The sequence below is a fragment of the Drosophila santomea genome, chromosome 2R (assembly GCF_016746245.2).
Source record: "Drosophila santomea strain STO CAGO 1482 chromosome 2R, Prin_Dsan_1.1, whole genome shotgun sequence".
Lineage (NCBI taxonomy): Eukaryota > Metazoa > Arthropoda > Insecta > Diptera > Drosophilidae > Drosophila > Drosophila santomea.
The window spans coordinates 16506535-16520710 of record NC_053017.2 but is presented as its reverse complement, the minus strand read 5'-3'; the positions used below and the strand labels follow the sequence as shown (position 1 = coordinate 16520710).

Below are 14176 nucleotides of genomic sequence, written 5' to 3'. Positions count from 1 at the left end.
CACGGTGCGAGCGGTATTTGCATTTAGTAACGTGCTGTTCGTCGATCCAGATCGCCAGATTTGCCCGGTCCGCTCGAAAAGGAAAAACAAACACTCTATATTAAATTGGCGCATAGGTTTCAGTGCCTTTTGTGAGCAAAATGTCGGGCGATGTGCAGCCGCGTAAGCGCAAGGATAAGCGCCGAAAACGCGGTAAGTCCTTGTTACGGTACTTTTGCCTACAATCATTCTCGAATGGACCGTTATTTGATGTAAAAATCGGTTTTGTCTTTTCGCCGCCGCCGCATAGCAAGCAGTTCATTTCTTTTATTAGCATAATAATATTGTCGAGTGCCTTTAAAAATAACTTTGCCCTATTATATAAAATTATACATCTCGCCTGTTTTCTGTCGCTATGCGTGTGCCGATCGAGCAGGAAAATATATATGCATGACATGTGCGGAGATGGTAATGGGGGGGGTGGTACAAGGCCCAAAAGTGGATATTTGAATAGGGAGCGGCGGAAAAAGGGCATTGAATCGGTGTGCAAAAATAGAGAAAAAGCAGAGAGAGTGGTTTTCCCTGATTTATTTATCTTTTTCCCAAGGCAACACACAGATGTTTCGTTGTCCCTGTGATATCCTCTTATCTCTATTTCTGTCTCCCTCTTTCGCTCTCTCTCTCTCTGGCTCTCTTTTCATCGTTTGCTTTCTCTCATTGGAGAATGGAGAGCTCGTCACCTCGTCGGCAAATTAATTCCAATGGAACAGCAACAGAGATCTAGATACTAGATGCGATGCCAGATGATGATGCTTCCGTAAAGATACTGGGGCCATTACACCCACGGCACCGAAATAAGTAGCCACATACTACATACGAATGTGTAAAGCCATATAATTTCACTTGGCCAACTGCCCAAGAGCATGACTGGCGGCTTCTTTGTTTACCGTTGTGCCTATTTTGGCATAAACAATTCCCCTTTATCCCCTTCCCCCATGCTGTCTTATCAGCTTGTAATGCCGGTATATGTCTCATTGTAACTAACTTTTCGTCTAGATGATCGCAAGTCCGAGGGCGATGTGAGTGTTCTGCGTCAGTCCAGTTTTCAAGGTAGAGCAATAGATCCCCCTATATGTACACATGCATTTATCCCAAGATCCCCCCGGAATGCTTTGCCAAATTAATTGAATGTCTCGCTCAGTTACTAAATCCAAGTGAAACACTCGAAGGTGGATTCAATTAAACTGTTTGTAATCACATGTGTTTTTATTATTCATTATCATGCAAATGTCGGAACTCAGATGACGACGAATCTTCGCACGGCGTTCACATTACAAAGATGGGAAACGAAGATCTCCACCTGCACGTGCATCACGATCACGGAACTGGCGGTCACTGGTGCGCCAAGATCATATTCTTCGCCCTGATGGCGGTGCTCCTCGGTTTGGTGGGTTTGATCATCATGGAGAATCGCGGACTGGAGGATTGTAAGTAAATGAATTCTTACAAATTGAGATTATTTATTATACTGGTTTCTTTCAGTGGACACTCCCCTATCGGAGTCTAGGTTCTCGAAAGTTTTCGATGGCTGGGTGGACGAACATCGGGATGAGCACGATGGTCATGATGTGCAGGAACCCTCTGGAGAGGCGTTAGATGATCATGATGACCACGACGATCATGATGACCATGATGATCATGAAGAGGAAGGCAAGTTAACGTAACTTAATACAAATTCTTTTAAATAATAAACCAAAACTTTACAGAAGAAGAGCCCCTCTCGGAAGAATTAGAAGAAGAACCGGAGGAAGAGGAGCAGCCGACTGAGGAGGAAGAACCAGAGGCAGACGAAGAAGAGGAGGAGGATGAAGATGAGGAGAACAACGCGGGCGAAAACATAACAGCCGAAGATGCGGAGGAGGAAGAGGAGGAGGATAACGAGGATGAAGGCACCGTAGAGGCAACTGTGGAAGCCACCACCGAAGCAACAACGGAAGCCACTGGCGAATACGAAGCTGAGGAAGATGAAGAGGATGCAGAGGATGAGCCCGCAGCGGATGATGATGCAGTAGAATCCACTGAAGCCACGCCATCGGAAGCTGAGGAGGTATGATCTTTAGTTTTTAAAAAGATTGAACATTTCCCAAAACTAATGTTTAATAATCGCAGCAGGAAGACAATGATGAGGATGAGGAAGAGCAAGAGGTCGAAGAATCCGTAGAGGCGCCAAAATCCCAATCTGCGGCACAAAGTGCTCCTGGAGCAGATGCTAATGATGACGACGACGACGATGAGGTTAGTAGATAGTTTGCTTGGTCTTCGTATTTGTTGCTACATGAATTGTTTATTGCAGGACCAATACAAAAAAGATGCAGATGACGCTGATGACGACGAATTTGAGTCCCTCGATCAGCAATTTGAAAATGATGTCGAGGATACAGAGCCAGCAAAAGCAGTAGAGAGTGAGGAGCAGGATCAAGACCAGGATGACGAGGAGGAGCCCAAAGAAGAGGGCTCCTCTTGGTTGGCATCACGTAAGTAGCAAAGGAATGAATAGTTGAACGGTTAACGGATATCGCAGGCTTAGAACCTTAAGAACTGACCGACTGAATCGCTCCACCTTACCAAAAACAGAAAGATATGTACACCCACACAACCAAGAACTTAGAAACCGAAATTGTACAAGAAAGTGCAAAAGGCATTTGTTTGTTTTATCATACTAAAACCTGACTCATTTACAGTTGCCGTTAAATTTGGCGTTGGCGTTGCACTTGCCTTAGTTTCACGCCTTGTATTGATAAGGAAAAGTCCAAATACAAGTGAGTCTTCAATGCTGATCTGCTCTCCCCAAATCTCCGCTCTTTGTATTCCGCTCTCTGCTCTTGATCTCTATCAATCATATCCGCCAAGCACGCCAAATGTTATGCTAATCAAATAAACCATACTCCGGGGATTCTTTTCAGTAACTATTACTAAGCGCCGCTTTTCGTTCTAACTTTATTGGCTCGTGATCTACTATATTCTCGATGTATTAACAAAACTAAAACAAAGTCTGGTACTTGACTTATCTTTGTTTCAAACCGGAGAATCTATGAACCCTGTATAAATTTTGCACTTTCTTCAGTTAGCTTATTTTGATTATGATTTTATATTGTTTCTTGAATCTGATTGTAGTCACAGCTTTGTTAAAATTATTCCACCAATGTATGTATGTACGGAAATTGTTGAATGGCTTTGTTCTTGCTCAATTAATTATCCCTTAACTCGAATAACATTCGAATCTTCCGTGGTGAATGCATAGCTGAGGATGAGCCCGCACCAGAGACTATATTCAGGCGAAGATTGACGATTGCCACTGCCGAGGATCACATACCGGACGATGTGGAGGAGCTGCCCCTGCTGGACGATGGTTGGAGATATGAATTATTAAGTGCAAACTTCGGCTTAGCCGAAGTTGCTTCCAAATCATTTGACTGACAAGTGATCTGGAAGCCTTCCGCCTTATGATACGCCTGGGAAAGTCCAGAGTTTTAACCTCAGTCATATCCCATTGTCTAAAAAGAATACTCCGAGGAGGAAATCGAAATCGAAGAGGAGATCGAGGTGGAAATCAGCGACATTGAGGAGGAGGAGGAGCAAGTACGTCACGATAGCGACGACAACGTGGCCTCCATGGCCAGTTATGTGCCCGAGACCTTTGAGCAACTGAGTGCCATGTACAAGTACGCCCAGGAGGCGGCAAAGGAAACCAAACCCGAACCGAAAGATAAGGAGCCCGAACAGCCGACCGGTCGCAGCGATATCTACGTGGAATACGAGGATGGGGCCATCGAAGATTACGAGCATGAGGGCGATAGCGATGAGGAGATCACCGACGAGGAGGACGAGATCTCCGACGTGGACGACGCTGATCTGATGAACCGGCTGGAGGCCAAATACGGTCGTCTGCCCGTCAAGGAGTTCGAGAGCGATCCAGACTCCGATGACCCCAGCTGGACACGTAATTACTAAACGCACAAATCACCACGTCTGTCGATGACCACCCGTCTCCATTCTCCATCCAACATACTTTCGATCGATCACATAAGCAATCGCTATCATAGGCCCAACACTACTTTAAGACACACGACAAAAAACCGATCGCTTTACACATAACAGATCGTAAGTGTTAGCCGTAGGATACATCGATACAAACTGACACCTCACACAAGGTGGAGCTATCTAGGCCGTAACCGTTCAAAAAAATGTCACTCCATTGTTCTGCTTAAAATCGTTCTAATTCAGATTCTTAATTCCATATAGAAATAAAGCCGAAAGAAGCTGCAGCTGCTCCCGCCGAGAAGGAGGATCCTTTCGAGCAGGAGTTGCGCAAGGCCAACGAGGAGATGATTAGGGAGGTATGTCGCAACCAGAGGGGTCTCCTTCGCCTGGAATAACCCGTGAACTATATACCTTCGATATATCTCTAGCTCAACAATCACTAAAGAACATCACAACAAACAACACAATCTCATTTCAAAGCTTTAGTTTATGTTTGCTTGTCAAGTTCATTAGATCATATAACTGCTTAGTCATGTAAGAACAACAAAGGATTATTAATCAAACCATAGGATCTAACCATATTCATGTATTTATAGAAACGCTCTTTTCAGGAAATGCATATGACTGGGATGAACCCACGACCAGCTACTCCAAAAACTACACACCCACCAGGAGGAAGCTTTGGTCGCGGGCTCATCCTTGGAAATCCTGTCAACTGCGTTTCAATACCTAAGAGAATGATTTTATACTAATTGCATGCTTTTGTACTTTGTCTAACCCTTTTTTTGTGTTTTGGCTGGCGAATCGCGAACTAATATCCACCCCCAAAGAACTATGCCCAAGCCCTGCGATCCTTTAACACGCTCACCACCAACTTTGCCCACGAGCCATCCACCCATTTGGGAAGAGCCCGAGTTCTTGAAGTTCTGGCCAAGAAGGAGCGCAGCAATCAGCGCCTGTGGGAAGCCATCGATGCTTACAAAAGATATTTGGCTTTTGGCGAGCTTATTCCAAGCAATCAGGAGTTCAAAACCGCCGGCGAAAGCTGCATCGAGAATTTGAGATTTTTGGGTAAGTGAATATACATATGATTTAAGCTGTAACGTTTTCCTAATTGAATTTTCGTATTGAATTTTAGGTCACCACCGACAGGCAACTACCATCCACGAGCTGCTCATCGAACGTTTGCCTGAGGATCCACGGCTTCGCAACCAACTCTCACTCACCTATCTTATGGTAAACAAGTAGGTAAGACAGGCTACTTTGATTTACAAATACTTTATGATTGTCTCCCAGTCTTCAGCAGGTTGAAAAGGTGGCTCTGGAAACCCTGAAACTTTTTCCAACCAATGCAGTGGCTCAACTTCATTATGGACTGGCTCTCCGACAGTTCCATGCTGACTACGCCAAGGCTCTGCCTTATCTACAATATGCCGTGGACTCGCAGGAGGAGGGCACCCAAGAGGCTTTCTTCTATTTGTCGCTGGGCGAGACCCTGCAGCGCCTGTCCATGCAATCAGAAGCACTTGAGGTGTACAGAAAAGGCGTTGCCAAGGGATTCTTTGCCAGCCTCTATCAGAGATCGCTGTACAATGAGCCCGGGCTGCGAGCACAGCCATTTTGGCAGCCCAAGGAAACGGGCTATGAAAGGCAGCTGGAGAGGCTGACTCTCAACTGGCGTGCCATTCGTGATGAGGGACTGGCGCTGCTGGGCAGAAGTGGATTCTTCGAGGATGAGGCGGAACTGCTGCGCGACAAGGGAGTGTGGCAGCAGTATGAGCTATATGCCCAGGGTCGTCGGGTGAAGGACAACTGCCGCAGGGCTCTAATCACCTGTAGTTTGCTGGAGGAATTTCCCGAGTCCGCCGGCTGTCGACGAGGCCAAGTGAAGTTCAGTGTTATGCAGGCCAAGACGCATGTGTGGCCGCATTGTGGACCCACCAATTGCCGACTGAGGGCACACCTCACGCTAGCTGCTCCAGAGCCGGAAAAAACCTCACTCCGTGTGGCAGAGCAGGAAAGGTGAGGGAAAATGAAGAAACGTTTAAATTTTATTCACTAATATATATACTGCTTTAGAACATGGCGTGAGGGAGAACTGTTCATATTCGATGATAGCTTCGAACACGAGGTGTGGCACAACGGAAGCCAGCCACGCCTTGTACTCATCCTGGATATGTGGCATCCGCAGCTGACTGCCGCCCAGCGCCGCAGTTTATCACCCATTTGACCGGGAGTTACTTAGTTTTATTAATAGCTCCGGTTCCAAGGCCTGTAATTTAGTTACATTTCTCCAAAACCGCATCGTTCATTGTTAGTTAAATCGCCATGTTGTATAGACATTGTAATTATACCTCTTAGTCGTAAGTTCGGCTTGAATGCGTGTTTAGGCTTTTTAGACGTCATTTTATCGGTGTATCATATACGATTAGCGTTGGCTGGCAGCTTACCCACGCTTTTCTACTTTACAGAAATAAAACCTTTTAGGATTCGATAATTGTGGTTTTTATTTGATGCACTTGATTACCGGCATTTGCTCATTTCGCACTCTCTGCAGCGAGATGGAGGAGTATATAAGTGAGCTTCTGTTGCACCAAAAGAGATCATATCGAAATGCTGTTCGCCGGAGTTGGAGTACTCTTTGTGGTAGCTGTCGCTTTCGGGGATTCCCTGGATGTGTGCTTGAAGGACATGGGCTGCATGCGAGGCACTTTGATGCCAGGATATCAGAGCGAAGACTTCGAAGCCTTCATGGGCATTCCCTTTGCCCAGCCGCCAGTTGGACCGCTGCGTCTTAAGGTGGATTGTTCTTGCCGTCGATGCTTTCACGAGGATTACGTATATACAATGCTTACAGAATCCTGTGCCGGCTGAGTCCTGGGAGGGAGTACTCGATGCTGGAATGGCGAAAGACAGCTGCATGCAGAGGAGCTACTTTGCGAAGGAATGGGGCTTGATGGGCGTGGAGGACTGCCTCTACCTGAACGTCTACAGACCCAAGGTATCAAGATTTGCACTCATCCTAGGATAATCCTGATTGCTTTGGTTTTATAGAAACGGGATGGAGCTAACTTGCCGGTGATGGTGTATATACATGGAGGCGGTTTCTTTGGCGGCTCTGCCCATCCGATGGCCACTGGACCAGAGTATCTGATGGATACCGGCAAGGTGGTCGTGGTAACAGCTAGCTATCGCCTTGGTCCCTTTGGTAAGTTCTAGGGATTATCAACCACCACTCACATCGACAACAAATGTTGCAGGTTTTCTTAGCACTGGCGATGAGCACATGCCTGGGAATTTCGGATTCAAGGATCAGCGATTGGCGCTGCAGTGGATTCAACAGCACATAGCTACATTTGGAGGGGATCCTAAAAAGGTCACGATCCTTGGGCACAGTGCTGGTGGAATCTCTACGCACTTGCACATGATCAGCCCGAATTCAAAGGGTATGTTTTCTACTTTGTATTTTGTTCGCACTTAAGTAATACTCTTACTACCAGGACTCTTCCAAAATTCCATGTCCCTGACTGGCACCATGTATCTGTCGGCCATAAAGATCCTTAAAGATCCCCTAAGTCAGGCAAGGCATCTGGGCAAGGAGTTGGCCATCGATCAAGCGGAGAGTCTCAGCAGCCAGGATCTTGCTGAAGCGCTACGTGAAGTGTGTCCAAAAAAACTGCTGCTCAGTGTGGACAGCTTAAAGGTGTGGGATAACATGCCCCACCTTTCCAATCTCCCAGTACTGGAGACTCCATCTCCAGAAGCCTTCCTGGTCGAGGATCCGCTGGAAGCCCACAGGGCAGGTCGCATTAACCAGGTGCCCTGGGTACTCAGCCTGAGTTCTCGAGCTGGCGAGGGATCCCTATTCATAATGCGTGCCTTCATAAATCCAAAGCTTCGGGCGGAGTTCAATGAGAACTTCCTGGAACACATGGCTCTGCTGCTCAACCTGCCCGAGGGCACTCCTGTCCAGATGGTCAGCGAAATACTGGAGGCGTATGAGTTTAAAGGCGACAGTCTTAACAACGATACCATGTTCAAGTTGGCAGAGATCTCCGGTGATTTCAACTTTTATTTTCCGATTTACGAAACTGTTTCGACGTATCTCACTTATGCCAATCTCGATGAGAATCCATTGTACATCTATATCTTTGAGTTTATCGGCCTAAGCTCTATTACCAAGTTCTTTGCGGGCGCCGATGACGATTTTGGACTTGGAGCAGTTCACATGGATGACGGTCTGCACACCATACGCATTCCGGTTGGCTTTGAGGATTTTCCCAAGGATTCGGAGGATGCCAAGGTTATCCAACGAATGGCTTCGCTGATGACGGACTTTGCCCAAACGGGGTAAGCTAGAAACACTATTACAAAATATACTTTAATTTATTCCATTTTATATCCCTATAGAATTTTCCATGAAGCATCTAGCTGCAAAGCTTCGGATTTCAAGGATCTGGGCATGTGCAAGTATCTGCACTTTGGTGGCAACAAAGAAAAGTATCTGGAAGATATTCGTAACAGCATGCAGCTCTCAGCATTTCCCATATGGAAAAAGCTGTTTTCATAGGTCTCAATCCAATTGTATCTACACATCGGGTTAATGTAAGAATGAACCCGCGTTAAATAAATCCCATTAATTTGCGAAATGGAACAGAATGTGTAATGGGAATGGGAATCGTTGCAGATACCCCAGATTTTCATTGGGGCATTGTAAGTGCGTTCCATTTTCGTAAATGCCTGCTGCCCCATTCGAAGGTCAATTTACATATGCAGAATGTGCAAGAAATGAGATTAAGTGCGAATAAAAGGCCCGACAACGACAAACGATGAGATAAGATTGCCGTCGATCCGCAGAGCAATAAATCTCGCCCGATAGGGGAAACCTCTTGCCCAGTGATACTTCTCATACTTCTCTGCTATCTTAAGGTGGAACACGATCCATGGGTGTGAGAACCGTGACGTTCTATGTAGGGGATAAAAGCGAAAGTGAGCAAATATCTAGGGTTCACATTGTATTGTTTATGACTGTAATGTGCTCTAGTATTTCAGTGTATTCAAGTTGCATAAGATCTAATTGTTGTAATGGCAAAATTGTGTATCCAATAGTTGCTGCAACTAGTTAGTGAAAACTATTAATCTGTGGGAGCAACAAAATACCATACCTTTTTAAGTGACATCTGCATCGTGATTTATTTCTGTGTGAATGCATTGAAAGCGAAATTTGCGAGGCGAGACAGGATAAAAGCAAACATTTCGATACGAAGCGATCGCAGTTGATCGCAAGTCGTCAAGTCTGGCGGATCAGGGTAAGTAATCCACTTCCAGTTTCGCTGGACAGGGAAACACTTTCTACTCGTTCCGGCTCGTGTTTCAAATTACCCTAACCAGATTCGGTTGAGGTCGCTGGTAGATGCTAGATGCTAGCTGCTAGATGCTAGATGCTAGTTGCAGTTCCAGATCAATTGCCATCCGCACCGATCAAGCATACGCCGTGTGAACCGTTCTCGAAACGATCCCAACCAGCTGGCTAAATCGCCACATCGCGCTGATCTGTATAAATTTTCCACAGCACAGTTGTCGCTGTTGGAGCCCCTTTTTTTGTTTTTTAAGATTGTGGGCAGAGAGTCACTGGTACGGAGCAAAAGTTTTCTTCACGATTCAACCGAACAAATCGTCAGATCGATTTGGGCCTCTGTCGCGTAAGGTTCTTCGTGCGATTTTCCCCGGAATTAAGTAAGTGCGCTTTTCCACCAGGATGATGATGGTGATAGCGCCAATGAAAATGATGGTCGGCAAATCCATTTAAGACCGATTTAAAGTTGACATCATCTTGAGCGAGTTAACGCAAAGCATTGGCGAAGCATTGGCAGCCACAAAATTGATCATAAATAAGCAATCGTTTTGCATAACTAATGATCCATTAGCTCTATTTTCAGTGATTTCGTGGACCGCCGGCGATGATTCAACTACGGATGCTACAGCTACTACCGCTGCTTCTTGGCCAGCTCTTCTTGGCTGGCCCTGGACCCTTCTGCACGGCCTTGGCCACTGTGGACCAGCTCACCGTGTGCCCGCCAAGCGTCGGCTGCCTGAAGGGCACCTACCTCCAGGGCTATCAGTCCGAGAGATTCGAGGCCTTCATGGGCATTCCCTATGCCCTGCCGCCCGTCGGAGATCTGAGATTCAGTGTAAGTTTGATTGAGCATCTTAGCCAAGAGACTCCCTCTATGAACTACCTACATCTTCTGCAGAACCCCAAGGTGATGCCCAAGTTGCTGGGGGTGTACGATGCCAGTGGGCCCAAGATGGACTGCATCCAGAAGAACTATCTGCTGCCGACTCCAGTAATCTACGGCGATGAGGATTGCCTCTACTTGAACGTCTACAGGCCAGAGGTGAGCTAAAATCGAATTCCCTTGGAGGATCTAAGAAAGTACAGGGTCAGTAGTGATGATCCGGCTTTGTGAAATCCTGTCCAGCTTAAACGATTACCCTATTTAGGTTCGGAAACCGGCACTACCTGTGATGGTCTATATCCATGGCGGTGGCTTCTTTGGCGGCTCTGCAGGCCCAGGAATAACAGGTCCTGAATACTTTATGGACTCGGGTGAAGTGATTCTGGTGACCATGGCCTATAGACTGGGACCCTTTGGTAAGTCCAAGCTATATTAAAACATGAGAACAGTGTAACTCTCCTGTCTTTGGCGTTCTACACAAAGGATTCCTATCGACGCAGGATGCCGTGATGTCTGGCAACTTTGGCCTGAAGGATCAGAACTTGGCGCTGCGTTGGGTGCAGCGCAACATTCGCTTCTTTGGCGGTGATCCTCAGCGGGTGACCATTTTCGGCCAGAGTGCCGGCGGAGTGGCTGCCCACATGCACCTGCTGAGTCCCAGATCCCAGGGACTCTTCCATCGTGTGATCAGCATGAGCGGCACGGCCAATGTGCCCTTTGCCATTGCGGATGAGCCTCTGGAGCAGGCTCGCCTCCTGGCGGAGTTCGCCGAGGTGCCGGATGCAAGGAATCTGAGCACGGTGAAGCTGGCCAAGGCACTGCGTCGAGTAAATGCCACCAAACTGCTGAACGCCGGCGATGGTCTCAAGTTCTGGGATGTGGACCACATGACCAACTTCCGTCCGGTGGTTGAAAGGGGTTTGGAAGGCGAGGCTTTTCTCAGCGAGCATCCCAAGGATATCCTGGCCCAAGGAGAGCCCACATCCATTCCCCTGCTCTTGGGCACCGTGCCAGGCGAGGGAGCTGTGCGGGTGGTGAACATCCTGGGCAACGAGACGCTCCGCCAGAGCTTTAACATCCGGTTCGACGAGCTGTTGCAGGAGTTGATGGAATTCCCGGCCAGCTTCAGCCAGGAGAGGCGCGAAAGGATGGTGGATCTGCTGGTGGAAGTGTATTTCCAGGGCCAGCACGAAGTCAACGAGCAGACCGTTCAAGGGTTCATGAATGTAAGTCGAAAGTGCTGGTGCCGGTGCTAATTTATTATCTAAGCTAAATGATGCAATGGCAAATGATCAAGCTAACTGCATTTTAAAGTATGAAAATGAATAAGAATAATTTAGTCTTTAGCAACCAGTTTACTGTATTTTCTATTTTTATACGTCTTTTATTTATAAATCTCTGCTTTCCAGTTAATATCCGATAGGGGTTTCAAGCAGCCCCTGTACAACACCATTCGAAAGAATGTTTGCCACACGCCGAATCCCGTCTACCTATATAGTTTCAACTATCGCGGATCCCTGAGCTATGCGTCTGCATATACATCTGCGAATGTGAGTGGAAAATACGGCGTGGTCCATTGCGATGACCTGCTGTATCTGTTCCGTAGTCCACTGCTTTTCCCGGACTTTCAGCGGAACTCCACGGAGGCGAAGGTGATCCATTCCTTCGTGGACTACTTCGTGCATTTCGCCAAGTTTGGGTGAGTCTAAGTCTAATGATATGGTAAGTATGGGTAAATAATGAATCAATTCGCTTCGCAGAAAACCCAGGAATTCCGAGTCACTGAACCCCTGCTCCATTGAGGTGCTCCAGTCACGTCCCGACGGCATATGCGATTATCACGAGATCGCAAATGCACCAGATCCCTCCGAAGGCTGCGAGGTTCACGTGGCCAGCGAATTCCAGACGGACAGGGTGAATCTATGGTCCCATATACTCAGCGAAAAGGCGAATATTTCGTAGCTCTGCTCAAGCGATGCAAAAATGTAAATATAAATATGCGTAGAAAGTAGGTTAGCACCAAGCTATTGTAAGGAAATAAACTACTAGCAATATGTAAGAACCAACATTTCAATCATTCTGTAAATTATTTGCTATTTTGGTTTTAAATATAAATTAGTTTCTCTAGGCTTAATGGTTACATAACTCTAAAAAATACCAATACCTTTTATAATTGTCTGGTAATTTGCCTCGCTTTCCTATTTCCAAGTGTGCCGAACTTGATAAGCCATAAAATGAATTTGCAACACGTGGGTTATATCTATACTACGGCATTCTAAAAATGTTTGAGGGGAAAAAGCGTGCCATAAAATCAGGTTTCGCAAATTAAGTATACGCCGCGTGGCGGCAATGAGAAATGAGTTCGTAATAGTTCAGTAGTTCTTCCACGTTAAGATGGATTGCAATTGCAAGTGGATTGATTATTCATAGATCAGGTAACTTGTGATTATCTCGTCTATATTGAGTAATATATGTACATATTAGCTAATGACTGCCTATTTGCATACTGCATTTCCTGTGACTTCATTTGGATGTCTAGAATTTGTATGATAATTTCAACATGTATGTTTGCCATGAGGCAAAAGTGCAATGAACCTTGTGGCTGGCAAATTGGGTTAGCACATGCAATGTATCCCGAGTGCCTGGATTTGTGTCAGCCTCGAGCACAATTAAAATCAATAGAGCGCAGTGAAATCACTCAGGTGTCTGACAACTCCTGCAGGACATTCGTCAGTCGCGTTTATTACTGGGTAGTGAAAAGTTCGGCCATGGAACTGCGTCGGAAAATCGCTCTGCGCATTCTGCCTCTATTTTTGGTCATCTTTCTATGCACAATGGGCGAGGCATATCTGAAGAGTGTCCGTGTGGATGAGATTCCCTTTGCCGGCAGAAAGGTCCTGGCCAATCGCCGGTCCAGTGGCATTCATCTCATTTCGAGTTTGGAGCATCAGCGCACCTTTCTTCACCTCTTCCATGTGCCCTGTGAGTTGAGCAACCAATTTTGTAATGGGATTTTTCCAGATTTAACCAGAAAGTTTCTAGATCCAATTCTCTGTATTTTGAACAAATTAAATATATTTTTTCAAATATTTTAAAAGTCTTCCTCAACTCATTGAAATTATTTTAAGCAACGAATACCTTCTAAGCCTTAAAGTATGCTACATTTTTAAAAACTGAATTATCAATGCTTTTTCAAATTAAGTATGCTTGATAGTCTTTAAACCTTTATAGCGGATAATATATTTATTTATTTTTGTATTTACTGAAGCATTTTTCAAGGTTTGTAGAGTAACACATTCTTTCATTTTTATTTTCTAGACATCATTTGCTTTTACGCCGCAAAGGGAAAATGGCCGTATGTGCCGGGATTCATGAAATACCGAGTTGACAATGCGGCGCGCAGTTTCTTCAATCAGAACGACAGTTTCATCAAACAGTTTTGCACCAAGTGGATTCAGGTCAAGGAGTGCTTTCGTCCCCTTTTCGGTGGGTTGCAACTCATTAAAGGGAACAGAAATAGATTGACCTATTTATATATCTATTGCCAGACAAATCAAATACCACAGATTCGGAGGTGGAAACGCTGGATGCCAAAATTCAGGGACAGCGCTGCAACTGCGACAAGTTGCTCCTCTCAACGGAGGCACCTGTACCGGTCGTCTACTTCGACAAGAACTACATTGGAAACGTTAGTTCGGAAACCATTATGAATACCATTGAATTTCTGGAGAGTTTCCTGCCGCCGCCCACTAAAAAACACAAGCGCAAGAATCGAGTTCGTGGACGCTTAGACGATATGGACATTGAATAGATATCATTTCAGCAGATATCGCCAGCACTCAAATTTAAATTTTAATCATCAATATCATAACCATCGGTTAAATTTGAATTCAAATTCGGTAAGCAGCCGTTTTCTA

General features: G+C 45.8%; 3 protein-coding genes across 15 annotated transcripts; all 3 read left to right on the top strand.

The window, feature by feature from the left end:
- Window positions 1-11: 11 nt before the first annotated feature.
- On the top strand, window positions 12-6514 carry LOC120445361 (aspartyl/asparaginyl beta-hydroxylase). Of its 13 annotated transcripts, none has more exons than XM_039625720.2 (16): window positions 14-192; window positions 1036-1089; window positions 1281-1466; window positions 1522-1689; window positions 1746-2086; window positions 2152-2274; window positions 2333-2513; window positions 2721-2798; window positions 3154-3183; window positions 3281-3388; window positions 3542-3979; window positions 4282-4376; window positions 4851-5091; window positions 5159-5264; window positions 5317-6042; window positions 6100-6514. In XM_039625720.2, exons 1-16 carry the CDS (start codon window positions 141-143, stop codon window positions 6248-6250), a joined length of 3078 nt encoding a protein of 1025 aa, XP_039481654.1. In that variant the 5' UTR covers window positions 14-140; the 3' UTR covers window positions 6251-6514. The 13 variants fall into 13 exon arrangements, with proteins under 13 accessions (XP_039481659.1, XP_039481661.1, XP_039481666.1 ...); XM_039625719.2 differs by having other exon boundaries at window positions 2149-2274; XM_039625724.2 differs by lacking the exon at window positions 6100-6514 and having other exon boundaries at window positions 13-192; window positions 2149-2274; window positions 5159-5268; window positions 5317-5458.
- Window positions 6515-6612: 98 nt separating this feature from the next.
- LOC120444893 lies at window positions 6613-12320 on the top strand. Its single transcript, XM_039624880.2, has 12 exons — window positions 6613-6819; window positions 6878-7021; window positions 7075-7228; window positions 7281-7466; window positions 7521-8370; window positions 8431-8587; window positions 9966-10211; window positions 10275-10418; window positions 10525-10675; window positions 10743-11485; window positions 11669-11958; window positions 12020-12320. The coding sequence occupies exons 1-12, from the start codon at window positions 6634-6636 to the stop codon at window positions 12219-12221; spliced, it is 3453 nt and encodes a 1150-aa protein (XP_039480814.1). The 5' UTR covers window positions 6613-6633; the 3' UTR covers window positions 12222-12320.
- A 326-nt stretch (window positions 12321-12646) lies between these two features.
- On the top strand, window positions 12647-14116 carry LOC120445942. Its single transcript, XM_039626608.1, has 4 exons — window positions 12647-12694; window positions 12799-13241; window positions 13578-13745; window positions 13808-14116. Exons 2-4 carry the CDS (start codon window positions 12806-12808, stop codon window positions 14068-14070), a joined length of 867 nt encoding a protein of 288 aa, XP_039482542.1. The 5' UTR covers window positions 12647-12694; window positions 12799-12805; the 3' UTR covers window positions 14071-14116.
- Window positions 14117-14176: the final 60 nt, after the last annotated feature.

Bases quoted from the DNA above. Each gene is read 5' to 3' on its own strand.
- LOC120445361 (XM_039625719.2), top strand. From the start codon at position 141: ATGTCGGGCGATGTGCAGCCGCGTAAGCGCAAGGATAAGCGCCGAAAA. The intron at 2,275-2,332 runs GTTAGTAGATAG...TGTTTATTGCAG, and splicing joins ATGACGACGACGACGATGAG to GACCAATACAAAAAAGATGC. The intron at 2,799-3,153 runs GTGAGTCTTCAA...ATCTGATTGTAG, and splicing joins AAGGAAAAGTCCAAATACAA to TCACAGCTTTGTTAAAATTA.
- LOC120444893 (XM_039624880.2), top strand. From the start codon at position 6,634: ATGCTGTTCGCCGGAGTTGGAGTACTCTTTGTGGTAGCTGTCGCTTTC. The intron at 8,588-9,965 runs TAGGTCTCAATC...TTTCAGTGATTT, and splicing joins TATGGAAAAAGCTGTTTTCA to CGTGGACCGCCGGCGATGAT. The intron at 10,419-10,524 runs GTGAGCTAAAAT...TACCCTATTTAG, and splicing joins TGAACGTCTACAGGCCAGAG to GTTCGGAAACCGGCACTACC.
- LOC120445942 (XM_039626608.1), top strand. From the start codon at position 12,806: ATGATAATTTCAACATGTATGTTTGCCATGAGGCAAAAGTGCAATGAA. The intron at 13,242-13,577 runs GTGAGTTGAGCA...TTTATTTTCTAG, and splicing joins TCACCTCTTCCATGTGCCCT to ACATCATTTGCTTTTACGCC. The intron at 13,746-13,807 runs GTGGGTTGCAAC...ATCTATTGCCAG, and splicing joins GTGCTTTCGTCCCCTTTTCG to ACAAATCAAATACCACAGAT.